Source organism: Pollicipes pollicipes, unplaced genomic scaffold (assembly GCF_011947565.3).
Source record: "Pollicipes pollicipes isolate AB1234 unplaced genomic scaffold, Ppol_2.1 Scaffold_7231;HRSCAF=8579_pilon_pilon_pilon, whole genome shotgun sequence".
In the NCBI taxonomy this organism is placed as follows: Eukaryota; Metazoa; Arthropoda; class Thecostraca; order Pollicipedomorpha; family Pollicipedidae; genus Pollicipes; species Pollicipes pollicipes.
In genome coordinates, this window is record NW_023597034.1 from 6902303 (window position 1) to 6929805 (window position 27503).

Consider the following 27503-nt stretch of genomic DNA (forward strand, 5'->3'; position numbering starts at 1 on the left):
TCCAGCGCCGGCCATGACAACCGGCGGACCGCGCTCCACGCATTATGGAGCGACGGCCTGCCTGCCTCCAGCGCCGGCCATGACACCGGCGGACCGACGCTCCTCGCATTATGGACGAAGGCGCCTGACATCGGGGCGTCGCTGCCTCAGGACGCGGACCTGAGAGCTGACACTTCCTGCGGAGCGTGTCAGGCAGAGTCCGCCGCAGCTCACGTGACCTGAGAGCTGACAACTGTGGAGCGGTGTCAGGCAGTCCGCGCCTCAGCTCGTGACCTGAAGCTGACAACTGGGAGCGGTGCCAGGTGACGCCCGCCGCAGCTCACGTGACGTGGGGAGCTGACAAATGTGGAGCAGTGTCAGGCGGAGCCCGCCGCAGCTCACGTGACGTGGGAACCGGATGGATGCTCAGTCTTCCGAATTGATGTGCAACCGGATGTTCAGCCTCCGTGCGCGACTGTATGGAGAACTAGTGGTGTCATTTTGTTCGCTCCCCATCGCACGTCACGCAAGAACCATTGCTTCATAGCCACGCGAAATATGCAGACTGCACCGCTGGCCGCTGACCGGCTTCACGGGAGGGTCGCAAGCCTCAGCCCCCGGGCAGACTGCACCGCTGGCCGCTGACTGGCTTCACGCGAGGGTCGCAAGCCTCAGCCCCCCGGCAGACTGCACCGCTGGCCGCTGACCGGCTTCACGAGAGGGTCACAAGCCTCAGCCCCCGGTAGATGTTAAATTTAGTTTTGGCTCTTGGGAGAAAACAAAAATTATTAAATCACGGCTTGAGGCGAGAACAAACTAACCCAGGTGAATTTAACCGCATTCACAGCTGGCCCTAAAGGACATTTTTCTGGCAGCAAATGACAGTAAACACCATGCTCTAACTGGTCTCAGTGATTGCCAAAGACCATAAGAGATTGGCTGGTTGCAATCTATGTAAATGTCTAGTTTCCTAAGTAAGTGCTTCCCTTCACACGTCTTTGTTCACACCCTACTGTATTTTTTGAAGCTATGGAGCTGATAGAAAGTTTGATGGTATTGATAATTCTATTGTAAAGGTGTCAGTTCCCAATTAAGGCTATAGAAACCAATGTTTAAAATGTTGCTGCACCTGTTGCACCATCACCATTCAGATCACAGCATGACAGATTTATAATTGAAAAATCATGCAAGCCGCAATATAAAAAGGAGCATCTTGGGTAAAGTCGTTAGTGCAGCTTACGTTTCTATCCAAGGAGTACGCTCTTTTTCACCTAAGGGAAAGATTCTGGGGCGATGTGATACCCGCCTAGGCTTTTACTTACCTAGATATACTTAATTGGGGCAGGTGGGTGTGGGTTCCTCCTTCCTCTTTACTTGGATGGGATGCTAGCCCCTCCTCAGATTTGAGAAGGAACTTGGTCAAAACCGGAGGAGAACATGGTTTGCACCATTTATTGGGTTAAAAGATTTCTCTGCTCATCCACCTCAACAAAGTCATGTACAAAACTACCCACCTGGGACGCCAGGCTGCTGCGTGATCGGGACCTGGGAGGGGACGTCAACGCAGCAGGGGCGGAGGAATATTTCTTCTTCACAGAGCAACCCCGTCGTACAACGTTAGCATCGCTACGTCTTACTCCACCGGTGTGTTGAGTCTGATACAATACTTTTCTCAGTGTATGACACTGAGCTGAATTTATTTATTGTCTTTATCTATACTACCAACCAGTCGCGTCGCGCTATCACTGTCCGCACGCGGCTCCTCCAAAAAAGGTCGGAAGGCTATATAAATGACGCGCACGAAATAGCAGTCTTCAACGAGAGAACCGCTGAAAGTTATTTATCGGTTTTGATATTGACTTTTTAGGACCTTAATGATTTTGTTAAAACATTATTCATTAGTAAAACCCCACTCCAATGAAAGGTAACTTTCAAAACACATAAATAATCATACAAATACAAAACCACAAGTTTCTTCTCAACGGAGAACAAGAAACCCTGCTTTAGCTTTATACTCAGATCATGATTATGTGGCGACGCTCTGTAGATCGATAAAAATTATATGTTTTTGTTTAGTGCTCCTTTTATTATGCATTTTCATCACGTATTCAGCCCAGATTTCTTGGTAGAGAATATGCCTTCTTTTCAATGCTAAATCTTCCCCACGAGCTGGAGACTCGCGGAGCCGTGCTTTTCCGCATCCCCACGCGAGTGTTTGGGGTGGTGTTTGACGTCACCATTATACCTTCTATAAAAGGCCCATCTTTGATAGCTTCAGATGAAACTTTAAAAATGGTACCATTTGGAAAGAATAAAAATTAACTTTCCATCAATCTATGATTAATTCACACTACATTCAGAGGTATATGCTACTATGACATTATATATTTTCGTATCAATTTTTATTGTGTTATTATGATTTCTACGTGCAATCCAGAAACATTGAATCGTGATGTATACGAGATATTCTCTGCGCTTCTTCCTGGACCGTCAAGAGGCGTCGTTGTTTTGAGTGCGGGCTCGGGCCCGGCGTATGAGCACATCGGTGTCGTTGGATGGTAGGTGGGTTAAACGTATGCTGGAGAGCAGCAACGGACCTGGGCAATGAATTTTTTTTACATGATTTCCATTGTACATTTGTGGAGAACAAAATGTCTTCGGGCCAAAAACACCAAGGAACGCCCATGTTTCAAACACTGGCTCCCGGCGCTGTCTTTGCCAAGCGTCACGGGTCTCAGCGGCGCCACGTAGACGCGGATAAGTGGCGACCGAGCCGTCGAAGGGTGACACAGTAGCCCATGCAGTCAGACTATGGTACCGTCGCGACACTGGTCGGGATGGAAGGCTGTGCTTTCTCTCAAACTTTCGGCGGCGACCGGCCATCCCAGACGGGGAGGGGGGGGGGGGGCATGTAACGGCGCACGCTGTAAACGTCTGAGGCTGAGCACCGTGGTATGCTCCCAATCGTTGGAGTACAAGGCGGCTGATCTAAACTCCAGGCTCGCTCACAAAAGACCTGCCTTGAGAAGTCACACAAAGCCAAGTTCAGCAGCCAAAGACCAAAGCCCAAGGAGCAGCAAACGACCACCTCGCAGTGCAGCCCGTCGTAGGTTTAGCACACGAATATGATGTGAATGTTCAAAAGTGGCTGTCCCTCCAAGAACTGTCCAAACACCGCAGATACCCATCAAGTCACGCTCGAGTACTTCAAAAGCCACCCAATGCAACGCTAACACGGCACAATCTCCGGCACTCATACAAAGGCATTATAGACCTCTGCGATGTAGGCTCGAGGATTTGGTCAAGTGCCTCCACTTAGATTAAATAGATCGTAGCCACTTTCGGACCAGTCATGCACTTCAACCTCACAGCGTGCACTTGGGCGCGTGCAGTCAGGTACTTGGTTCGATACTTGACTACGGCGCGGGACAGTTAAGGTTAGTAAATACATGGCGCATTTCGAGGAACCCAGGTCGTTCCAGTGAGCAATGACTTTGACTTTGGTCGCCGACTTTGCTTAACTCGGTTGCGATAATGATCGACTGCCAACGATCAGTCATCCCGCGAAAATACCAATATGGCGACACTAACAGTAAGGGGCTACACCAAAGCTTCGCCCTCTCGGCGGTAGGTGGCACACGGATCGGGACTAGCCGCTGGTATTCCGATAGCCAAACCACGCACAGTTGCGTCGGCTCGCTGCGTATGGGCCTGGCAGCCCCCACACCTACCTCTCCGGTGACTGATTCAGCGCCGGACACCATGTGTCCGTGGCACGTGCTCGTGAGTCACTGACCTGGCGGATGATGGAGCAGGAGCCGATGGGCGACACGCTGCTCTCCCACTTGTTGGCCACCTGGATGGTTTCCGAGGTCTTCTGCTGCAACGACTTCGATTCGTCCAGGAGGGTCAGCTCGTAGAATTCTTGGATGTCTGCAGACAGGACACGGACGCACATTGTGAGAATATTGAGCCTAGCGTGTGTCATGCCGAGGGAAGCAGGTGGGGGGCGTGTCTGTTGGAAAGGTTCTAAACACTGACAGTGGCAAATTTGGTAGCGCTAATCCCTAAGTGCCCAGGCGACATAGCGACATGTTCGCTATGAAGTAGATGAGCCATACATGTAAACTATTCTCAGTCATTCTGAACATGAATATGAAGAGCAGCCTAGACTCTTGAGCAAAAGTCACTTAATTTGAAGTTAAACGTGCGTGATACAGTGAAGCCCAAGAAAAAAACCTCAGGTAGATGCTAGCATTGTTCACAATACAGTTTTGACCTTATGAAATTAATTCACCGAGCACTCACTGAATCAATAAAACATAACAGCTTTCCAGGTGTACTTGGACGCACTGAAGAACCATACGGAGCGCGCCTCGCGGAGTACAGTAATGCATGGACGCTTCAGCGTGGGCCAACGCCAGTAACACTGCGTACTGATAAGTCACCCCACGACCTTACACTGGGATATCGACATATCAAGAGCATGGCTCGAAGATTATGTCCCAACGCCCAGCCCACGTCCACAAATTCGCTTTAACGCAGCACGCTCATGCCCACAGTTCAGTTGATGCTGAACGGGCAGCGCCCAAACCGATTTTGTGTACAGGCGGCCACGCGCCTCATTGGAACAAGACAAAAACAGAGTAAAGCACCCATCACGCAAACACAACGCGATGGATTCACTTATTCCGCTTCGAAACTAGTGCCTCTGCATCTGCCCCTGAATCCGCTGGTGGATGCCAATGCTTTGTCCTGGTGTATCCCCGATTCAACAGCGCTGATCTGGATGACCTGTCCATGTACGCAGCACGGGGCCGGGCCTGCAGTCTGCCGAGGATTGGCGCCCGGCAGTCGTCTGCAATCGCGTTAGCCGGGAGTGGCCACGGCCAGGGCCGGCCCAGAAGACGCCATCGTTTGCCTCGAGACCGTCGGCCCGGCCCAGCACCCGCGCCGCCCTGGCCCCGGCGAATCGATGGCCCCCATCAGCGGCGGCAGCCAACCCCGTCAGCAGGTGCCCATCGCACGCGTCACGGCTGAGACAGTCAGGGGCGAGCGGGCGGCCAATCAGAGCAGCGACAGCTCGCCGATGCGATGACGCACTTGTCGGGCTGATAATGGGAACGGAGGCGGGGAGAGAGGACGCTCAACGCAGCGATGGCGCATTCGTCGGGCTGCCGGTGGACACGGAGAGGCGGGGAGAGAGGACACTCAACGCGGCGATGGCACACTCGTCGGGCTGGCGGTGGAAACAGAGAGGCGGGGAGACAGCGCTCAACGCAGCGATGGCACACTCGTCGGCCTGCCGGTGGACACAATGGAGCGGGGAGAGAGGACGCTCAACGCAGCGATGGCGCACTCGTCGGGCCACCGGTGCACACAGAGAGGCGGGGAGAGAGGACACTCGACGCAGCGATGGCGCACTCGTAGGGCTAGTGGGAACAGAGGCGGGGGGAGAGAGGACACTCAACGCAGCGATGGCGCACTCGTCGGGCTGATAATGGGAACAGAGGCGGGGAGAGAGGACATTCCACGCGGTGATGGCGCACTCATGGGGTTGATAATGCGAGCAGAGGCGGGGAGAGAGGACACTCAACGCGGCGATGACGCACTCGTCGGGCTGGCGGTGGAAACAGAGAGGCGGGGAGACAGCGCTCAACGCAGCGATGGCGCACTCGTCGGGCTGGTAGTGGGAACAGAGAGGCGGGGAAAGAGGACGCTCAACGCAGCGATGGCGCACCCGGGCTGCCGATGGACACAGAGGGGCGGGGAGAGAGGACGCTCAACGCAGCGATGACGCACTCGTCAGGCTGCCAGTGGACACAGACGCTTGAGGAAGAACCGTGAAGCGCCGCCGCCAAGAACTGTCACCGATGCGAGACGGCGTCGATGTTGACCGAACGCTGCCGGAACGAGTTGAGCACATAATGCTACCTTTCATAATATTAAAGGTGAAAGACGTGGCCAAGCAAGGCCTCCATATCCTGTTCATGATTCGGGAGAGGGAACATCTGAATGAATGGTGCTCACCGACACCTGGTTTTCAGTAGCGCATGCACAAACTTGGCATTTCGTTCTGGTCGATGCCGTACTTTTTTTGTCTGCTGCTTGATTTGCACACGTCGATATTCTTGCAGTCGTACTCGCAATGAAGCCAACATGAAAGGTTAGTACCTGTCATAAACGCACAACACTGCAGCAGAATTTCTCGTCACAATTATTTTCTCAGTCTATAAATATTAGAGCGAGAAAACTCGTTCAGCGGCCCTTCCATCACTCAAACACTGTTTGCATCGTCTCTTTCCGCAATGATTCCATGAAACCGCGAATGCCACCCACACTGTGAACGTCTGCAGCATGTGGCATGTACGCCGTTTTCAGACAAGAACATTATGAGCACTGACACTATAAGGACGCAGGGCGTGTTTTTCTTCACAGCCGAGGTGCTGCGGCGGCCACACGCCATCAGCTCTGTTCAATCCCTCGACCTTTACACAAACAGATCTCCACCTATAGCAGGCCCCTTTACCGGAAGCAAGTGACCTCAGCTCACCTTTGGTGTAGCCATGGCACTGATGGTCCTGAAGTGTCAACAAATCTGGCGAACATAAACCTGCGCTATTGCGACGTTTCGCGACGCTTAACCGTGAATCTAAGCACCGGTGGGGGAACGGCACACAAACCAGATGAGTATAAGCTTTGACGAAGGGCCTATGTGCATCGTGTTATCATAATTTGCCTGAAATCTGTGTGTACCAGTGGTCCATCGGCAAAAACCCAGCCGTCTGTTCAAAACCGCCCAGCGTATCGAACGAAACACGAATGTATCCAAATTTCGGCGTATTGGAGAAATGTCATAAGATCATACACATCGAATGAATACCTTGAACGCTTTCAGCGTATCCGATTGATGCGTTGAAATGCATTGGCAGGCAAATTGTGTGCAGCACGCGTTTGCCCAGGAATCGGTAAGCTTTTTCGGCGGGGCGATGGTACAGACACTTCAGATCAAGAGCTCGCTTGTGCTGAGGTTTTAGCACACAGGGCGATGTGCTGAAAGTTGAGCGCGTCAGCTTACATCCGGCCGAATATTACAGCTTCGACGCGTCTGCTGCATTGCGCCGGACCGGACCGGACCACCGGACGTGTTGGGCCGGACCGGACCGGACCACCAGACGCGTTGCATCGGACCGGATCGGACCATCGGACGTGTTGCGCCGGACCGGACCGGACCACCGGACGTGTTGCGCCGCACCAGACCGGGTCACCGGACGTGTTGCGCCGCACCAGACCGGGTCACCGGACGTGTTGCGCCGCACCAGACCGGGTCACCGGACGTGTTGCGCCGCGCCAGACCGGGTCACAGGACGTGTTGCGCCAGACCCACCTCACGATGACGCGTCTTTCGTCAGTCTCGGGTTCAACTTCTGGTCGCTTGATATTGACAGCCGAACCAACTGCCACGAAAAAAGTGAATAGTTTTCGGGAATAAACTTTTCTCCTTCGTTACCACGCCATCAAATCTGCTTGTGACAATTATTAGTAGTACATCTCAATCATGTAGATAGATGATTGGGTAAATTACATCCATTTTAATGAAAGGGATGCTGCAACTGCAGCAACACACCATGTTTAAAAAAGGCGTTTTCAAATTTATAAATGGGTGCAATCCATTTGTGCCCACATCTTTATCCTACATTTTACAACTGGTCATGATGACTGATCTGTCACTTCCTGGGGATCGGACCCGGCGCGCACACTCGCTCATCGCTAACAACGTGACTGGTTCAAAAGTACAATCCGAAAACGAAAACAAAACAAAAGACGACTATTTTGGTAACAGCGCGCTCTATCCGGTTTAACAGACTTAATTCCCTTGGACTCAGAGAATATAAATCATGATATCAAGCGACATCATTCGCAAATATGCACGAAGGCAAGGCTTTCTCAATTTCTGAAATCCTGCCACAAGACAATAGCAGCGCACTAGAGCACTGAACGTATCTGGTTAGTACAAGCAATGCCATTTTTGTCAGCATCTGTGAGGATAAAACTATTCGTTCATTGTACCCTGAATAATTCATAGTTAACCATGCACGCACAAGTAGGATACCTGCGAGCAGATCAAAAGGTAAGCTGAACTTGCTGCGTCCAACCAGAACCCATAAGAAAGGCAATCAGTGCAAATAACTTTGCTCCTGTCTTTTTTAGCCAGATGTGGCTTCGGGCGCGGGGCGCCTTTTTCGCCAACCACGGCACGACCGGACCGCAGCAGCTGCTCTCAGGCTCGTGGTCAGCTGACACCTTCGTGCCGGTCAGGCGGGACGACGTGCATGCTCTGACACTCATGGGCTCGTGGTCGTCTGACACCTCCATGCCGGTCAGGCGGGACGATGTGCATGCTCTGACACTCATGGGCTCGTGGTCGGCTGACACCTCCGTGTCGGTCAGTCGGCTGACACCTCCGTGCCGTAGAACCGTGCGTTTGCGGGTCCAGCAGCCTCACAGACGCTAAATAGTCACCCGCAAGCAATTGGGAGACCTATCATGCCGCATGTCCACACGCTGGCCTGGGTTAGCGGTTTTGCAAAACAGGCTGGGAGATCTGTACACGGTCCAATGTCATTGGACACCCCCAAATGCTGTTTTCCTCGTCTTTGGGCGCCTATATTTATGCTATCATTTGGATGGCACGGAAAAATCAGCTCCATGCTTTGTTTATTTCCGGGTTTGTCGCTCAGATTTCCATGAGCATTGTGTCCAAGGTTCGAAGGGTTCTGTTAAATTGGGGGGGGGGGGGGTCCGGGCTCAGCTGCAAGTTGATGGGGGGAGGGGAGGGGAAGGGGTCCACCCGACCAGGTCAAGTCCCCTACTGAGAACGACCCATCGGCCTCCACCCGCAGCCCATAGCATTTATCAGAGCACAAAGAACGCAGCTGTGTCTCCGGTCAATATTCGCATTTTTCTCCAAATGTATTCGTTTCGTCAATTTCCTTCACATTAAAACGAGCGCGTTCGAGAAAGCGCGTGACAGCAGGATGTGAGAACGATGCCTGTTAATCTGAACCACGTTCTCGGAAAGCGCACGCTATTTCAAATCTCCGCATGTGTGCCATACAATCTCCGCATTTAATCTCCGCATATCTCACCGAGACTGGCTGCACTTTTGGGGGAGAGCCAGGAACACGTAACTTAAGACCGAACCATTCCGTCGATGACGACGCATGGGGAGGATAACCTCAAGAGGTCCCAAACAACTGTTTCAGAGCCGTCATCAGTCAGTATTGTCACATGACCGCTCCGTTCTATAACGTGACAACATGTCATAAACGGGAGAGTGCCCCTGGGCGACGGCCATGTTTCAACTTCCTGCATCGCTTATGCTAGCATATCACGTGCATCATTCCGAAATCACCTGTTTAGGGTCACGCAGCGCAAAAAGCAAGACAATATGCAAAATAGCATCCCATACTCCGCTTTCAGCTGTGGGCATCTCGAAAGGAAACATACACAAACAAACACGCTACCCTGTCAACACGGCCTTCCATACTCCACTACGTCAAGGTCACTGTTCGTACGGCATGCCTCATAGTCGCGCGCCAGCATCCACCGCAGCAAAATGCAGCCGACACCGGTCGGTCATTTGGCTTGACGGGCGCCGTCACCGGCCCCACGTCGCAGTCGTCCGGGCGCGCACCGGGGTGGCTGAACGACGGCGGACAAGGCAGGCCGAGGCTCACGACATGCCAGGTGCGGAGACTCCCGAACGGTCCTGGAGCCATGCACGGCCAGCGGCCACCACTGCCGCCGCCGCCACCGCGACATGCGCACGCCTCCGCCCCCTGCCGCCGGCCGCCAGTCCTCCACGGCGGCGTCAGCTCGCCAACTGCTCACGGCCCGACAAGCCTAGGCCGGCCCGGGCTTCACTCTCGCTCTCGCTCCCGCTCTCACCTCCCGCTGCCAGGAGCGCGCCAGCGCCGGAAGTGCCGGGCTTCCGGCGCGGCGGCCGGCGGCGCGGCACCAGACGTGGCCCGAGTGGGCCCGGCTCAGCCAGCGCTAGCCGGCCCAGTCGCGCCAGCTCGTCCGCGGCCACCGCCGCCGGCGGCCACACACCCTCCGGGACGTACTCGCAGGTACACTCGCACGTGCACGGCGGCTCATCGAGCGCGGCGAGCAGGTGCGGCCCGTTGGCGAGCACGGTGGCGCCGGCGTCGGCTGGCAGCGGCAGGCAGGCGCCGCAGCCGTCCACGTCAAAGCCGTCGACGTCGCCGACGCTGACGGGTCGGCAGTGGACGGAGGCGGAGCGGACGGCGGTGGCGCGGCGCGCGCGCGGTCGCTCCATGGTGGAGGCGCGTCGAGGCGCCGGACCGCGCGCCGCGCCGAACGTGCCGGCAAACACGCGGTTGTATTCGGCGGCGATGGCGGTGTTCAGGCGGCGCACGCGATCACCACCCGCGCCGGCCGCCGTCGCTTCGTCGTCAGGCGGCGGTGAGGCGGACAGCGACCGGCGCCACAGCGGACTTGCGCCGCTCGCCTCGGCGGCCCGCCTCCGAGGCAGCGGCGGTGCGCCACCGAAGGCCCCTCCGTCCTCCAGCAGCCGGGGCGTCCGTGCTCGCTCGCCGCCGCCCGTCCGTCCTCGGCCGCGTTCGTAGTTGCCGTGCGCGTCTTCAGACAGGACGTCTGTGGCTCCCGGCCGCTTGCCGCTGTCTCCGCAGCGGCGCTCATCATGCCCGCGCGGCCGCCGCGGTCGCGGCGTGCCTCCCTGCAGCTCCGGTGGCTCGCCGTCGGCGGGCGCGCGGCGCCGCTGCGGCCGGCCGTCGCCGCCACGCGCCCGCACGGTCGCCGCCGGCAGGCTCCGCTTGCGCAGCCGGCGGTGCCGCTCGCAGAGGTCGGCGGCACGCGTGGCCGGCGTGGGCGAGCGGCCGTGCCGCGGCGCCGGCGACGACAGCTTGCGCGCGCGGCCCGGCCGCAGCTCCTCCTCGCAGAGCGGACACTCAGCCGGCCGGTCCTCATCCAGGCCATGATGCCGAAGAGCGCCATGCCAGGGCCGGGGCGGCGCTCGGCCCCGTGTTCGGCGCTGCACTGACGCCCTGCTGCCGGCCGCCCGGCTATTTATCATGGGCCGAGTCGGTGCCAGCGGCGCTACTTCGCCCCGGCGACCGGGCCGCACGCAGCCTCCGGCGCAGGTCACCTCCCCTCCCCCTCCCGCCGCCCCTCTGGACCTTCTCCGGATGACGGATGCCGCGTCGATGCAGCCAATCAGGGCCGCCATGCTGCGACGATCGCGTGTCCGTGTTCGGGACGCCGAATATGTCGGCCCGCGTCGCCGACAATATCGCCCATTACGGTGGCCGAGGGGCGAGGCGCGCTCTTTGTCTTTCCGTGTCGCCGTCAAGGTCCTTCTCGATCCGGGCCCCCACGTTTAGTGTCTGTACCTTTTGTGTCGGTAACAACTTGGCATAAGCTGACCATCGGCGTGATACGACAGTTAAGAAATCCGACCACATACACAAATCTGAACTATAACACACCATAAAAACACAACACATACAAATTTATATGAGCCGGCAAATTTGCCAGACACATTATTACAGGCAGATTAAATGGGGATTTGAATGTCATTACTATTGTATAAATTCTTTGGGCACAAAAACAACTATATAAAATATATACATATACATACATATATATATATATATATATATATATATATATATATATATATATACATAATACAGTGATGTTATTGTCCGTGTTTTCCATGTGTCGGCTGCCGCCGGCACCTCACATCCATCACAATCCCACCATGGCAATATCTGCCGCTGTTTCGAGCGGCCGCCTGCTGAGAGCTTGATCGCATCTGGCAGCTCCAATAAATCCACGCCTACCAGATCGATTCATGGGCCAAGAAGCCTATTTCAGACTATGAAATACTTCTAGGTACCTCCGAAATGATTATCCATTGAACTCGGTCGTCCTCATTCGCATTAATCGATTCTCAACACAGCAACGACAAGACAATGCTTATCCCGCACAGATCGGGGGTGTGGCTCAGGTTCTCATGCTGACTTCATTCCTTTCAAACGCAACGCACGACTGATGCTAGGCTTCCCCAGGAGACTGGCACTCACCCGCCTCGCAAGCCCAATGCCCTTCCGCCCAAATGCTGGCCTAACCAAGAAAGGCAAATATTGAGCCTGGAAATGGACCCACATATGGAAGCTAACTTCTGACGCACAGTACAGCGTCAGGCTAACAAATCAATATGCTATCCGTGCTGGACAGAGGTGTAGTGCCGCATACGTTTGATTGTCAGCCTGCGCGAATAACAGGTGCTCTCCTATCGACCACCGACTGAGGTTCCAAAAACAGCAACCGAACAGAACAATTCACCGCAGTGGACTCGAAACAACCCCGACAGTAGCAGAGGCCAGGGCTGCTCCTCACCCCAGGGAGCGCCGCCGCCCGTGACTGCGCAGACACGCTTGTTGAATCGCCGCGCGGCCGGTTTACCTCGCCGTCCACCATTGATCACCGGCCTGACAAACAGCGCCGGCGGGGGGCGGTAAGCAGGCGCCGCGCCACGCGCCGGGGCACAGAGCCACACCGCCAGAGACCTTCGCGCGCGCCGCTGCCGCGCGGGGGTCCTGTCGCGCGTCGTCCCCACCCTGCCGGGGACCTCCGCGTACCGCGCCGCCCGGCGGGAGTCCCGGCGCGCGGTGCCTGCCCGCCGCCGGAAGCGGCGCGTCGGCGGCGACGCCGCGGTGCAGGCAGCCCGCAGCGAGAGGCCGGAGCCACGCCCCTCGCGATGGGGAGGCCGGTCGGATGCGGTCGAGTGTGGCCCACTGCCTACCGTCACCATCCCGCCTGCCGCCAGCGCCGCTCCCCGGTGACGCCCCTGGCCAGACAAATTGAGCGGCCGGACGTCACCCCGGGTCCGACCCGGCCGAGCTGATCGCCGCATTATGCAGACGGCCGCCAGCGCCGCCTCAGCGGCCCTCCGTGCGCGGAAGCAGCACCATTACCTCGCACGCGCCGCCGCCTCCGGGTGTTGACCGGCCCAGCCCTGCCCTGTACGGCCCGGCGCGCGGTGCGGTGGACACACGCCTCGCACGCGCCGCCGCCTCCGGGTGTTGACCGGCCCAGCCCTGCCCTGTACGGCCCGGCGCGCGGTGCGGTGGACACACGCCTCGCATGAGCCAGCATGCCGAGGCTTGGTCCCATGACCGTTCCGTTATATCAGGGACACGGGGGCTGGCGTCGGGAGCGCTACAGCCGACCAGCTGGCAAAGCGCCTCCTCCTCCTCTGCCGTCCGTCGGAGGGAGCGGTCCAGCCGAGCGGCGGCGGCGGCGGCGGCGGCGGCGGCGGCGGCGGCGAGCAAGCGGCCGTGACCTAGGGCGGAGCAGTGGCGACCGAGCCAAGCAGCGGAGTCTCTCTGGATGGAATGGGACTGCAGGCGGACGGGGCGGGGGGGGGGGGGGGGCGGCGGAGGGGGAGGACGAACTCCTCGGCGCCAGCCAGGCGCGCATAACGTCGATATTGGGGCTATGCCAATTGGTAACAGAACGTCTCGTCCTTCCACCGTCCTGGACGGCGGAATGGGAAGTAGTGTAGAAGGTCTATATAGCGCGAGCACGGAACAGCGCGAGAAAATCAACGGAATTAGAAAGTGGCATAGCTGAAAATGAGTACGTGCTGAAGACACGCTATTAAAATCGGATTTTCACCCCATCTTTTGATAAACTTGCATGACGGACCTATGCGACTTGAATGATAACGAATTATCGACCTGAATCCAGAAAGCATTAAACAACCATTCCATGGTCGTTGATACCTCATGCCAAGACTCAGATGTAACCCTGAAAAATCGTCCAACTTTCAAGACTCTTCACCCCCCCTCCCCCCCCCCCCCCCCGCCCACACGCATAAAACGGCCTCACGCGACATCACATGAGCAGCTATCACAAGCCAGACACCCAACAATTCCCTCCAATATTAAATCGATTTCCTCGAATTCCACCCTGCCCAGTCTGGGCATGATCGATCAGACTGAGCATCATCGCCCGTCACGGACTAGTCGCATCCCAGCCGGCGCTGCCAGAGCCGCCGCCGCCGCCGTCGCGCCCCGCAGCGCCTCCGCTCCGGCGCTGATGGACGCATTCCTCGCAGCATCCAAATGCGAGACGCGGCGAGACGAGCGTCGTCATCGACACGCCGCGACCACGTCGCCCCCTGCCGCCGGCGCCACGCGCCGGTGGCGCCCTCCGCCCGCACAAAACGAGCGGCCGGCCGTATCGCAGAGGGCGCGCGGCCGGCGCTGATCCCGCCATTATGCAGATGGTCGCCGAGTTACGCCGGCGGAGCGGCAGTCGCTTACGGCACGGGCCGGCAGGCGCAAGAAATGGCGTGGCGGGGGCTGTTAACGATCATGTATGGCGTGCCTCCCTTCCCGCTCGCCGTCCCCGCCGCCCTCACAGCGGCTGACACAGCACACTCGCGGCACAGCAGAGGTCAGGACGCTGTGAGAATGGGGAGAGGGCAATCGCCGCCCCTTTCATCACAATCGCATGTCATGAGAAGAGGTTGCGGTGCTGCCAGGTTTGTCATACCTAATCTACTACTCATCTCCTGGTATGTCGCTCGCAACACGAGAATTCTCCGATTCCCTCCCCGGGTCGGCCTTTATCGACGCGTCAGACGTCCTTCGCTCAATCGACTCCGCACGGCAGCCACCGGTGTATGCCGACGTCTCCGGCCGCCAAGCCGCCCCGCAGCCGGCCGCGGCCGCTCCCCTCGGCTCCCGAGCGGATCCAGCCCGGCGGCCGGCCGTGCCGTCCCACCGGGCGGCGTCGGCGGTCGGCTCGCCCGTCACGTCACGTCGCGTCGACGCCGTCCAACCGCTTCCGGTCGCGGCATCCATTAGAGGCGCGCGGCGCCGCCAAGCCGGGCGCAGCACGACGAAAAACCGGCCACGGGCCGGGCGATCCATCTCTACGACGGGGCAGACCACGTGCCGGCGCCCGACCCACAATTACCGTATCCGGGGAGCGACCATGACGCGCCTCTCCAGCGGCGCGGCCCGCGAACATCAGCCCGCACGACCGCCGTTGGTCAGAACCTGACCGGAGGTGGTTGGCAGGGGCGCTGGGACGCTCTGCGCTCATCGGAAGAGATTGTGATTACGCAGCGCGTGCCCAGCAGCCACTGCGCCTGGAGTGACCAGATCCTGTAGCCCCACAGAGTGCCAATACTGAGGGATCGCCGTCCGGAAAACGGCACTCGAGGGCCGACTACAGACCAATCAGTCACTCGATCCTCGGATTCGGCTCCGTGATGGAAAACCTTCTCCTTTCTCCTCTCATCGGGTATGGAGTTCTCTGCTCCCACGCGCCCAGCTTCCAAGGTCGAGTCTACTTAGCTCGCGCTGAGTGGACCTCCATGCCATTCCGGACGCTCGGTGTCCGAGCTCGTGCGACGGACGACACATCGACGAGCGCGCCCCACGAGCGCGCCCCTCCGCCGCCGCCCGCCGCGCCGGCACGAAACGGCGAGACAGAGTGAAGCAGAGGAGAGCCCAGGCGCGGCGATTTGCGGGGCGGAAGCGGCCGGCGCTTATCCCGGCCGTGCACGCACCGCGTCGCCGCCGACGGCATCGATCGCCGCCGCCGACGGCCGCGTCGGCACCGACGACCGGCCAGGGTCGGAGTGGCGCGGAGAGGCGCACGACGATCGGCGAAGCTGGGCATGTGTGCAGGACTGCCGGGGGCGGCAAGCAGAGGAAATGCGTCCCACGTTCGTAGGAAGGCGTCTGCACACATTCGAGCTATGTTGCAAACAGTCCGGGCTCTCCACACCGCCGTGCCAGGGTGGCGTACTCATGACAACATGATCAAATCTGGATCTGCGCGAACACACTGCGCGAAGTCCTCCTTAGCTGTGCTGCAGAGCGCCATCAACCGTGTTTTTATCCCGCTGTTACGGATCCAAAACACAAAGGCTGTATGCAAAAGACCGGAAGGCTATATCGGAGAAGACTACCAGAGACAGGAAGCTTGTAGGAAGGGGTTTCCGGTAGCCGAGGTAATAGTAGGCTGTGGCATAACTAGGTCTGCTCTCGACGGCTCATGATGCCCACATACGTCCTTACCCAAATACGTCTCATTTCGAAAGCCTGACAGTGCCTTTTGTAACTGCATCGAAGACCAAATGTGAAACAATCCCCAGGGTGCCAATATATTCTACTTTATAGATTCCTTGACGAGTGAAACGACTAAACGCTAGAGTGAAGACGCTTCACTTTATGAAGGATGGCGATGGCATAGTGATCCTTCCATAACGGCGTCAGAGAACCGGTCAGGACTAATCAACCCGAATACAGACAAGTCGTTCAAAACACGTATCGTTCAGAATCTTTCCAAAGCATGCCATCTCTCTTACACAGCCAATCCACGCAGCTTGGAGTACAGCACTGAGCGAAATATAATGTGCCATGCTTTTGTGCAAAATCAGCACCCAAGTCCAAAATAGACCACCGCGACAAGCAAGGAACTATATGAAAGACCGCCCTCCCCCCCCCCCCCCCAGATCCCGCCTGCGACCCACGTGTATCACGCAGCACACCAGCCCAGTCGACTCTACCCGCAGCACCAGACCGGACCTGACCGCCGCACCACATCCAATGCATCAGGCTACCTTCAGCGGCGCGTCTGGCTTCGGCCGCGGGCCGGGCCAGGGAGGCCCGCGGGGCCCGGGCGAGGAGGCGGCGCCGCACCTGGCCGAGCGCGACGCCGCCGCGTGCCGACGCGGCGGCGGCTCAGATCAATGCCGGCGCCGGCGGTGGCGCCCCGGCCGGCCGGCAGAGGGCCGCCGCGCGTCCCGGTCCAGGCAGAACTCAGCAGTCGCCGGCCGCCGATCCGATCGAAGGCGTCCCATGGCCGCCCGTAATGTTTACCAACGGAGGACCGGAGTCCCCCGGGTGGGGGGTAGGGGGGCGAGCCAGCCAAAAAACAAGGATAAAAAACGACAGACAAAACACCAGGGAGTTGGGTTCTGTTCCAATCTGCCTGTCGACGTGGATGCGCTCCCAATATCTGAGTCATGCTTTGATGAAGGATTAATGCAAGCGCCTCAATAGCACGTACCAAAACATGGTGTACCTTCAGCAGTCTGCACAGCAACCCCTCCCCCCCTCCCCCCACTTACTATCTCCTCTACTACGCTCGCAAATCAACCAGTGGCGCAGCCAGGGGGGGGGGGGAGGAGTGCAATGGACCCCTCGAGGTGGCGGTGACATTCTGAAAACCGAATGTTCCAGTATTCTTCAGCGGTTTAAGACACCCGTAATGTTTCTAAAACATAAAAATACATCAACAACGCATAAAATGGCACCAAAATCCTAAACAGTACCATCAGATACCAAAACAGGGCCTCTATGCGAGAAAGAGGGGCCCCATTGGCTGCAAATCCCCACGTGACTCGATTTGGCCTCCACCTGAGCGAAATCCAGGCTATTCCACTGCCACCCATTGCCGTCTGGGGGACGGGGAGGCACGAGGAGGACAAGTTTCGTCCGCCGCCCGGCACGCCCTCACCGATCAGCGCCTGGAACAGTCGTGACTTGAAGATAAAGATGAGCTTCTCGATGGCGGCGGCCAACTGCAGCTCCTGGCCACCCACCAGCTGGCTGCGGTAGTCCTCCAGCAGCTCCAGCGCCCGGTGCGCATCTGTGGGCGCCGGCACCTGATGTCAGGTGGGATGCGGGGTGGACCGGCCGAACCGCAGGGGCGTCCGGACCAGACGGCGCCCGAACGATAAGCATGCGGGTCACGTTAACATTGATGACGTAATTAAACACCGCGTTCCTTGTGATTACTGCACCCTCGTTGGATTACCACGTGCTGAAACCAACAGCACTTGTGTTGCGCAATTTTGCATCACTGCCGTTCGATAACTCAGTGTTGCTGCTGTCGGGTAATTGACGGCCAGTGCTCCATAATTCAGCAGCGCCAGGGACATAGCAGCAGCATAACTCCACACAGGGCGCTGCACACGCCGCCGTCACGAGTGAACACAGGGCCCTCAGGAGCGGACCGTGGACACGGCACGACACGCCTCTGCAGCGCATGGCGGCGCCCTCCTCCCGTGTGCCACCCAGGGCGCCACAGTCTACCCCATTACGAATCAATCAAGGCCAAAGCCTAGGACGCCCGTCATCGCCCAGTCGGCCGCTAGTGCCGACGGCCAGCCGTGTGCGCGCCAGGCCGCTGCCGGCGCCGTGTAGACTGTGGCATGACCGCTGCCGGCTTCCGGTGCCGTGTGGACTACGGCATGATCCGGCTTCCGGCGCCGTGTGGACTACGGCATGATCCGGCTGTCGGCGCCGTGTGGACTACGGCATGAGCCGGCTTCCGGCGCCGTGTGGACTACGGCATGAGCCGGCTTCCGGCGCCGTGTGGACTACGGCATGATCCAGCTGTCGGCGCCGTGTGGACTACGGCATGAGCCGACTTCCGGTGCCGTGTGGACCGTATGAGCCGGCTGTCGGCGCCGTGTGGACCGTATGAGCCGGCTGCCGGTCGGCGACGACGAGGGAGGGGGGGGGGGGGGGGGGCGGACGGGCGGCTTGTCACCTATTACCGGCCGACGCGGCCGCCACCTGCACCCCCTCCCCTCCCCGCCCGGTTTGTCGACTGCCGGCCGCTCACGCGACCCGACCCGGCGCGGCACGGCAGGACGGGACCGCCCTCGGTCAGGGTCAGTCACGGCTGACGGCGGACAGCGCTCCCAGATTGCATGTGAGTGTTGTTTGGAGGCGGAATGCTGCGGGCTCTTTATCACCGATGAGCTTGGAACTCGATCGGCGGTGGGTAGGTTGGAGCGCTGCGGCGACGCACGCCTGCTGTCGGGCCACATAAAAAGGACGACGGTCGCAGAGCATTCTCGCTTTTGCTCAGCATATGCCCAACAATGATTTCGAGAGGCCACTACAGCCCATTACCCCCGCCCACCCACTACCTCCCTCGTGGCCTCACCGGCGTTGACCGCGTGTTCTGGCCTCTCCCAAGGGGAGGCAGGCGCCCTGAGCGGGCCCAGCGGCGACTGACCTTGCTTTTTGACGGGCATCCTGGCCAGCTGGCCCCGCGTCGGCTGCCGCTGAAACGGAAAAGCGGCCGCGTCAGATCGGCAACCTGCTGCCACCGATCCACCCGCGCCGGCGGCACACTGCAGTCAGGTCCGGCGGCGACCTCCTGACACCGACCCACCCGCGCCGGCGGTACACTGTAGTCAGGCCCGGTAGCGACCTGCTGTCACCGATCCACCCGCGCCGGCGGTACACTGTAGTCAGGTCCAGCAGCGACCTGCTGTCACCGATCCACCCGCGCTGGCGGCACACTGTAGTCAGGCCCGGCGGCGACCTGCTGTCACCGATCCACCCGCGCCGGCGGCACACTGTAGTCAGGTCCGGCGGCGACCTCCTGACACCGACCCACCCGTGCCGGCGGCACACTGCAGTCCGGTCCGGCTGCGACCTGCTGTCACCGATCCACCCGCGCCGGTGGTACACTGTAGTCAGGTCCGGCAGCGACCTGCTGTCACCGATCCACCCGCGCCGGCGGTACACTGTAGTCAGGTCCGGCTGCGACCTGCTGTCACCGATCCACCCGCGCCGGCGGCACACTGCAGTCCGGTCCGGCTGCGACCTGCTGTCACCGATCCACCTGCGCCGGTGGTACACTGTAGTCAGGTCCGGCAGCGACCTGCTGTCACCGATCCACCCGCGCCCGCGGCACACTGCATCGCTGGCGCTGCTGAGCAGCCGGAGGCTCAAATCAGCTGGCCGTCTGTCCCCGTACAGCGCGGCGCACTGGCAGCGGCCACTGACGGGACACCCGTGACATAGGCCGGCGCGTTGCCAACGCACTTCACCCGCGCCGCGAGCCGCTGGTGCGATGTCGGACGCGCGTGTGAGTAAACACTACAGCATTAGCGAGCCAAACGTCAACCACAGAACATAATGCGAGGCGTTATTGCACAGCACGCAGCGCATGCAAACGTGCTGTCAACACTCCTTTTCAAGAAATGTCATACAAGACGCAGTGTCCACATGCATATTATAAGTCTCAGGACGTCGTGCAGTGAAAGACGGTGTAATGTTGACAAATGGTACAATCCTTTACTGTCATTCCAGGAATGATCCCGGCGCTTTGTCAACGGTAAGGGGGCGAGGGTCGCTCCCCAAGCGTCCACCGCGCTCGCGCCTGGCGACAGCACCTATCCCACTGTTTGCACGGTTTACAGTCAACATTGCGGCCAAGACCACCAAGACCATCAGTTCAACCCGCAGGCGTATAATCCTGGTGGAGGCCCCAGAACGATTGATCTGGTACCCTTTTCTGGTCGTCGTTCTCGTCGTTTTGTTCGGTTGCGCGTCATTAAGCAACAACGCCCTCGCCGTTTAACGCCGCTAAACTTAATGTGATTGTACACACATTCGCCCTAAATTCCGGATGACTAAAAAAAACTAGCAACATAAGTAGGTCCGTGTGAAGTACCAGCCGCTGATACAAACGAGCGAGACGATGTGATGCAAAGCAGTCTGCAGTGTCGACCGCCAGGCTTTTATTTGCGAGCAGCTGTCTTGTACAGCGTAGCGGCAGAACCTTGCATACAGCCAGGATCATACCATTTAAGTGTACGCATTTCGCGATTCTCAGCTTCCAAGATCACCGAACTTATTAGCGGGATATCTTCCACCCGCGTCGGCAAGTTCGTGTACCTGTCATAACTTATTGTGTCTATAGATAGGCTGCCTGAATTACGGTTTCCTTTTGCCTCACCATCTTGCTGTGATGACAGGTAAGACCTGTGCCAACCAAACGAGGTCGCTCCCATCCTGTGATGATTTTAGTGCAATTAGGCTACAAGGACTTGGTGTGTGTTAAGGAATTCAGCGTTACCTTTGGGGACAGAATGTCCTTCGTGCACACTTCCGACAGCCGCCTTTTGAAACCGAGTCAACGTTTGCCCTGAAGCCAGCCAGCGATCCCTCTGAGATCTATGCTGTGGGCCTACCAAGTCCTTAAGCTAGGCGCTTTCCCAGCTCTCACGTCCAAACGTGACAACACTCCGACACGTATATCCCAAGTGCATGAATGTCATAAGACTCAAGCTCGTGCGGTTCACGTCAGCCTATGCATCTATGTACCTATCTGATGCATTTCTTCGGATCCTCCCCCCGCAATCACCAGGTTCCCGGTCCGCCAGCCCTGCGCGCCAGCAGTCCCATGTCAGGCTGCATCTCGGCCGCAGCGTCCCACGCGGCGGCGAGTGTTCATCTACACCTCCAGCATCGTTGACACACCCGAAATGGGCCTATCCATCAATCCAGCGCGAGTTTATTTGCAAGACGGGCAGGTGTACACTTCATAACAGTGCTTTCTTTGTTGGCGGCTCTGGCTGTCTGTGTAGACGGATCGCACTTCTGGCGCGCCCACCGCCAGGGCCCAGAACCGCAGGTCTAGAGCGAGTCCTCCCCAGTCCGTCCTCCCTGTGCACGACACTGCCCCTCTGTTCGGCTATGTGGACGTAAGCAGCGGGGACGGACGTTTGGGGCCACAGGCTCTCTGGGGGTGCACAGGGCCTCGCTGTCAGGCTTGCTTGGCAGCGTCCGTTTGGGGCCACAGGCTCTCTGGGGGTGTACAGGGCCTCGCTGCCAGGCTTGCTCGGCAGCGTCCGTTTGGGGCCACAGGCTCTCTGGGGGTGTACAGGGCCTCGCTGCCAGGCTTGCTTGGTAGCGTCCGACATGAAGTGCGCAGCAGCCGGCGAGGCCTTGCACGAGAGCTCAGGGAGCATTAAAAGCTGCTGTCCTAATTATCCACTTGTACCAATCATGCCCTCCCCCTGTGCAGACGGGTCACGCGGTGCATTGACTTCAGTTGCGCGGTCTGCAACTGGCGTCAAGGTTGCACCTGCATAACGAAATCAAATCGCGGAATGCCTGCCGTTTTCCGACGGCGAGGCGCTGCTCGGGTCAGATGGGTCGTGACACGAACCTGCGCCCGGCAGCTTGCTATTCGAGCCGGGAGCCTGTTGTCGCTGCGAACTTATGTCACCGCCGACATTCAATCAGTCAACGCTGGTTAATATCTGACGCAATGCCATGCTTACCACAACGCCCCAGACATCAAATGGCAAGCCACTCTCGCGGATGCACGAGCGACTTTTTGTTAAAAACTGAAAACTGTCTGAAAAAGGCACCTCTACAGACACCGGTTTGGAGTACCCGTTGCGAAATGGCTGGGCCGCGCGTCTGGGAAAGCGAGGTAACAGAGTTCAATTCCCCCATGGTACCCGCCCTTCTTGCCGAGGGGAGAGGCAAGCGACGCTATATGGGCCTCTGCAGCCAGGTGCATCGTTAAGCCCCAAACACAGCTCCGAGACTACCGCACGACACGCGACAACACTAGAACATGGCATGCAGCAAGAACAGGACATCAAGCAGCTCATAACAATACTGGCACCAAAATGGGCATTTTTCAGTGATTGGCGCTCTGAAAACAGCGCTGTGATCTCTCTCGGAGCGGCCACAGGCCCCAGTCGGATCACCGTGACTCTCAGCCAGGCACGGAGGTTCTGAATTTCAGTAAGAGTCGTGCGCGACTCGGAAAGGGGGGGGGGGGGGGGGGGGTGCATGACAGGTACCACGACATACGTGCAAACCACCTGGCTTAAGAGGCGCACGCCACTTGTGCGGGAGATTGTCACTACATGACTTACGCACACTCGGACCCTCCTGCCCACAGTGAGGGAGCCGGAGAAGGCTGTGCCCGTTTCTCCTCCCCCCCGCCCTCCCCTCCCTCGCTGCTGTGAGCCTTTGCAGTTATTGTTCCCATGACAACTGAACGTATCACCAAAATGGACGTTTTCCCGACATACTCCGGTAAGCGGTGGTTTGGTGGAGACCAAACCTTCACGAAAAATGGTTCTAGGTGGTCGCATTGGAGCCCCCTCCCCTCCATACACCATGTTTGATTACAAGACACAACATCATCCTCATAAGCGGGGGTGTCGATGAGTATTCTTTTGAGAGGGTCCTGTCCCCCGTCCTGAGAGTTTGCTTGTCCCCATTTTTGCTGGAACGCTACAAAATTAAGGAAACCATCAGATATGACATGAGACTTACATTTCCTGGTCAGCATTTGATGACCATGACTTCTATACAAATATGACAGGAATATAGCCACATTACATATATATATATATATATATATATATATATATATATATATATATATATATATATAAACATACTACATTATATTTGGCATAACACAAAATTAATACCCCACTGCTGCCATTGGTAAACAAGTCGGGATATATCTGTTGGGTGACCTACATTTGGAGAACATCAGCTGGTCAGGCGTTTGGTCGCCCAATCATTCGCTTACACAACACGTCTCTGTCTGTAACGTGTATATGACGTTGTGAGCGGAAGCATGCGAGCGGCAGTGCAGCCTATCAGCCACTGGGGTGCTGGCAGCGCTGGATAGCGGGGAACGGCCGGTTGACCAGAGCCTTCGACCTCGACGTGGGGACCGGAGTCACAATGCCAGTTGCATCATGACCCCTGGGGGCCAACGTGGCCACTAGCACGCCATAAAACCATGCGCAACATGTTGCATTCCCTTGGTAGAGAAAACAACGTCTTGGTCAATGATTCGTGCGCAATCCCATCAAACAACTGAATTTTGGGCTGACCATTTATTTTCCACCATCAATGACAGAGCACATGCATAGAAAGACATTTGAAATTATTGATAACAGTTTTGGGCCTAGGTTTTGGGCCAATTTTGGAGCTAAAACAAGCCTGAAAGCCTATGCACCTTGAAATCGCGCCCCTGGAGCACACGCACCACACACAACTTAGCTCATTGGTATGTCACTTTTCGGAAGCCTGATGAACCAAAAGCAGGACTAAAACTGACCATTCCCTGACAGTCAGTGAACACAGCACCATACAAAAGGGCGTAGGCTCCTTGTGTCATTATATGAATCCCAACACTGGTGAGTGCTATACGCAATGCAATGTCAAAGAAGTTGAGGAAGATATCAGCATGTTAACAGGCACAATATTCAAATGAAAAAGCTATCATTTGGTTACACTGATGTCTGCACACTTGAGCATGCCTTGCATTATGCATCTTAGGGAGCACTGAGCAACAGCTGATTGCAATATGATCCCCAAAAATCAGGTGATAACAGCAGCATGCACATCATGCTTGTACGATTCATTTACTACATTATGCTGACATAGCTCTTTCTGAAAATACAAAGATCTGAAATTGGCCAAAATTATAAAGATTTCTGATCCATACCCACACATTTGTGGAATGGAAATGGTGTAAAAAATTAATGAAATAACACAAATAATACGTTTTAAAAAATGTATTTGCCTCCACAGCACTGTCCCATCACCACAAAATGAGAGCAAACTACAGCCACGCCTAAAATGCCGTACTTCTGGCTCAAATAGTTTCTAAGATGGCTATGGCCTGATTTTGTCCTTCTGAGCATGTGAAATTTTAGCATTTTCTTCAGTGTGGATTTTAAAGGGATTAAAAATCCAAAAGCCAATTGAAAAATTATTATTTCAATATGTATAATGAAGTCACAATATCCCTTGGATTCACTAGCTTTTTTTAAAGATCTAGTCCAAACCTTTTAGATGGATAGATTTCTGGGATCAGAGCTCATGTTAAGCAGTGCTTGTTGTGTAATCCCTGAAAGCTACCATCTCATCATGCAATTACATAGCAACAGCAGAACTTGGTGGCAATGGTTTACCATGCCACAATGTTCAGCTCAGTCCACCATGCCCTCCAATGTCAACTGACCTTTAGCCAGCACAGCCCTGCCACTGGCTGCAGGACATGTCTATCAAGGTCAATTACAGAGTGCCTAAAGCGAACCTACCTACACCCTCCCCCTGCACACCAGGGGCAGATGGATCTGAAGGCAGGTGCTCCAACAAACTGAGTCACCTGGGTTGACAAAGCTTATTTCTCCACATCTCACTTCCCTTTTAACTGAAGATTTTTGCAAAATGCTAAGCTGGGTATGGTCATTATCAGATGGAAATTTATCAGCTGTTCCCACCTGCTCATGATTAAAGGTTGTTTCAAAGCATAATTCTGCTTCTTCTTTCTCTGGGGATGTTGCTGTTTATTGGTCTTTTAGGTAGACCTGACTGTAATGGACATTTTGCTTCACTTTCTGGGGAAAACTCAGGCCACTTACGCAGGACATTTCCAGGATAGTGTTGGGCATCCATCCATGTTTTGATGACATGTAAGAAGTGCATTTGAGCCCTGATAAAACATTTGTTAGATAATTGCATCCAATTTATCACAAGCATTGCACGCCTTAACATGAGTATTATAAAAAAACATAATAGGCAGTAAGGCTTAATGATGATCAATTATAATCTGCAAATGTCAGCTGAGCTGTGCTGCTAACAGGATAGTAAGGCAGAACCTATACAACCATGTGGATGCCCAAAATAATACAAAGCTGAGGTTGACACCATACCAATGAGCATAAAATTTGTTTTTGATTTTGTTTGACATCACACTCAGCTCAGTGATCCAACTGGGCAAAACATAGAAAATGAAACTGTGTGCCTAAAGACGGAATCAACCATGTGGTACCTATTTCAACGTGAGATCACTTATGCATGGTTTGATAGGTAAGCAATGGATAAATGCCCATTTCCAACATGCTGCTATAGTTCAGTGATAAACAGTCCATTAGTCAGCAAAGCTTAATAGCTCTGGCTGATCAACAACCTCAGCCATGCTAGAAATTGTGCTCAGGGAGCAAGATTTACATATGTAACATTGCACACAATATCAAAGCACTCATGCTTTGTCCAGAACACAGCAGCTAATTTATGCAAGCCATGCATCTCTGGCCACAGACTGAGTACAAGGCAGTCAGTAAGCATGAGCAGTATCAAAATGCATGAAGCATACAAGCCAAACCAGATTTGTAATTGCAAACAATTGGGCAATGGCCAACAAACTCTATGGTTCGCTGCCATCCTAACAGCATCACCCAAAGATCAACCACACATCAACTTTGGTGAACATTACCGAAAGGTTAAAATTACATCTCGGAACATCTCTTTTCACAAGCTGAAGCTCTAAAAGCATCCGGCCTCTCGTGCAGTGCCCACATGCTCCGCCGTGCACAAAATAAAACGCGAACAAAATAGCCGCGAACATCAACTGGTACCTTGGAGGGCGTTAGTCTCTTAGATTGATATCGATCACAGGTGAGCAAATGTTAGTCGCCAATCATCTGGGCACCATTCAGCGCCACCACCACCCGGCGCGCACTCAATCCCCACTGACCACAACCGCATTCAACCTCATCCAACTCGATAAAGAAGTTGCGCTTCACGAGTCAATCTTTTCGTGTTTCAATCACGGCGCAAGTTGTCTGCTCGGGCGATACAGCTCTAAAAAGCTGCATCTCACAAACAGCTAGGTCATGAGGAGTACGCAGTCGAGAAAGCTTATTGGTCGTGCCTTTCGTACAAGATAAATTCTAGTCCCATACAATGACATTTAAGCTCTTCATAACCCTAAACTGTGAAGAATTCTTATGTTTGTGTGCTTTCTTCAGCCTTAATGTATTTGCCAAAACTGCTGCCATAATTGCTGATTTGACTGCTGATTAAATTGTTGTCATAATTGCTGAGAGGTAATACGGTCAGGGACAATCTACGACACGCATCGCATCGTGCGTATCTACGTTGCACATGTCCTTGGTACTGTCCATGGTATGGGCCCGCACAGGATCAATAACAAAGTTAGCTTTTTAGAATACTAACGAACCGAAAGCCGAGGTAAACAAAAGGCACGCAGACAAAGTGCGGTATTAAAAGCCGAGGACTTCTGTGAACAGATGATAAATGAGTCAGGCGGACATTGCAATTTTCTGTGCATTTCATCAAGCATAATTATGTGGTGTTGATGACTTGGAGTTTAAGGCGCAAATTATGTGGTGTTACCTTCAAGATTTATAACATGTCCACAAGCACAAGTTCAAATGGACTTGGTGGCGTTATAAAACTAGGACGTTGGGCCGTACATAAATCACGTTACTAATTTCAAATAAATTTCCAACATCCTTTCCCCGTTACGTACTTGTTTCGCTGGGTGGAATTCCCTTTCCGTTACGCTGTGTTGAGCATAACGTTACTTTACCAGAAAGATAACATGAGTTTGCCCCTAATTGAGCTGCAGGTGCGTAAAAAGCCTGGGTTTTGTCTGTGAATGGTAAAAGCCGACGGCATCCTGCCCTTAAATGTTTTTAATGTAAGGATTATTTGCAACCACAGCTAAGTATTAAGTTACGCTGGAACCGCTTCGTTATGTCAGGAACTGCTTCGACGAGCATTACCGTCTACAGGGTCGCAACTTACCTGACCGAGCAGACACCTTTTGGAGACCACGTGTTC

The 27503-nt window shown here is 55.7% G+C and overlaps 1 protein-coding gene across 1 annotated transcript in view; it reads right to left on the reverse strand.

Moving 5' to 3' along the window:
- The window catches only part of dlg1 (MAGUK family member discs large 1), a gene marked incomplete in the record, with an annotated part of 122418 nt that extends 96011 nt beyond the window's left edge, over positions 1-26407 (reverse strand). The window contains 4 exon segments of the mRNA XM_037232729.1: positions 3776-3912; positions 17572-17703; positions 19084-19132; positions 26273-26407. Of these exon segments, the coding sequence (XP_037088624.1) occupies positions 3776-3912; positions 17572-17703; positions 19084-19102 (288 nt within the window).
- Positions 26408-27503: the final 1096 nt, after the last annotated feature.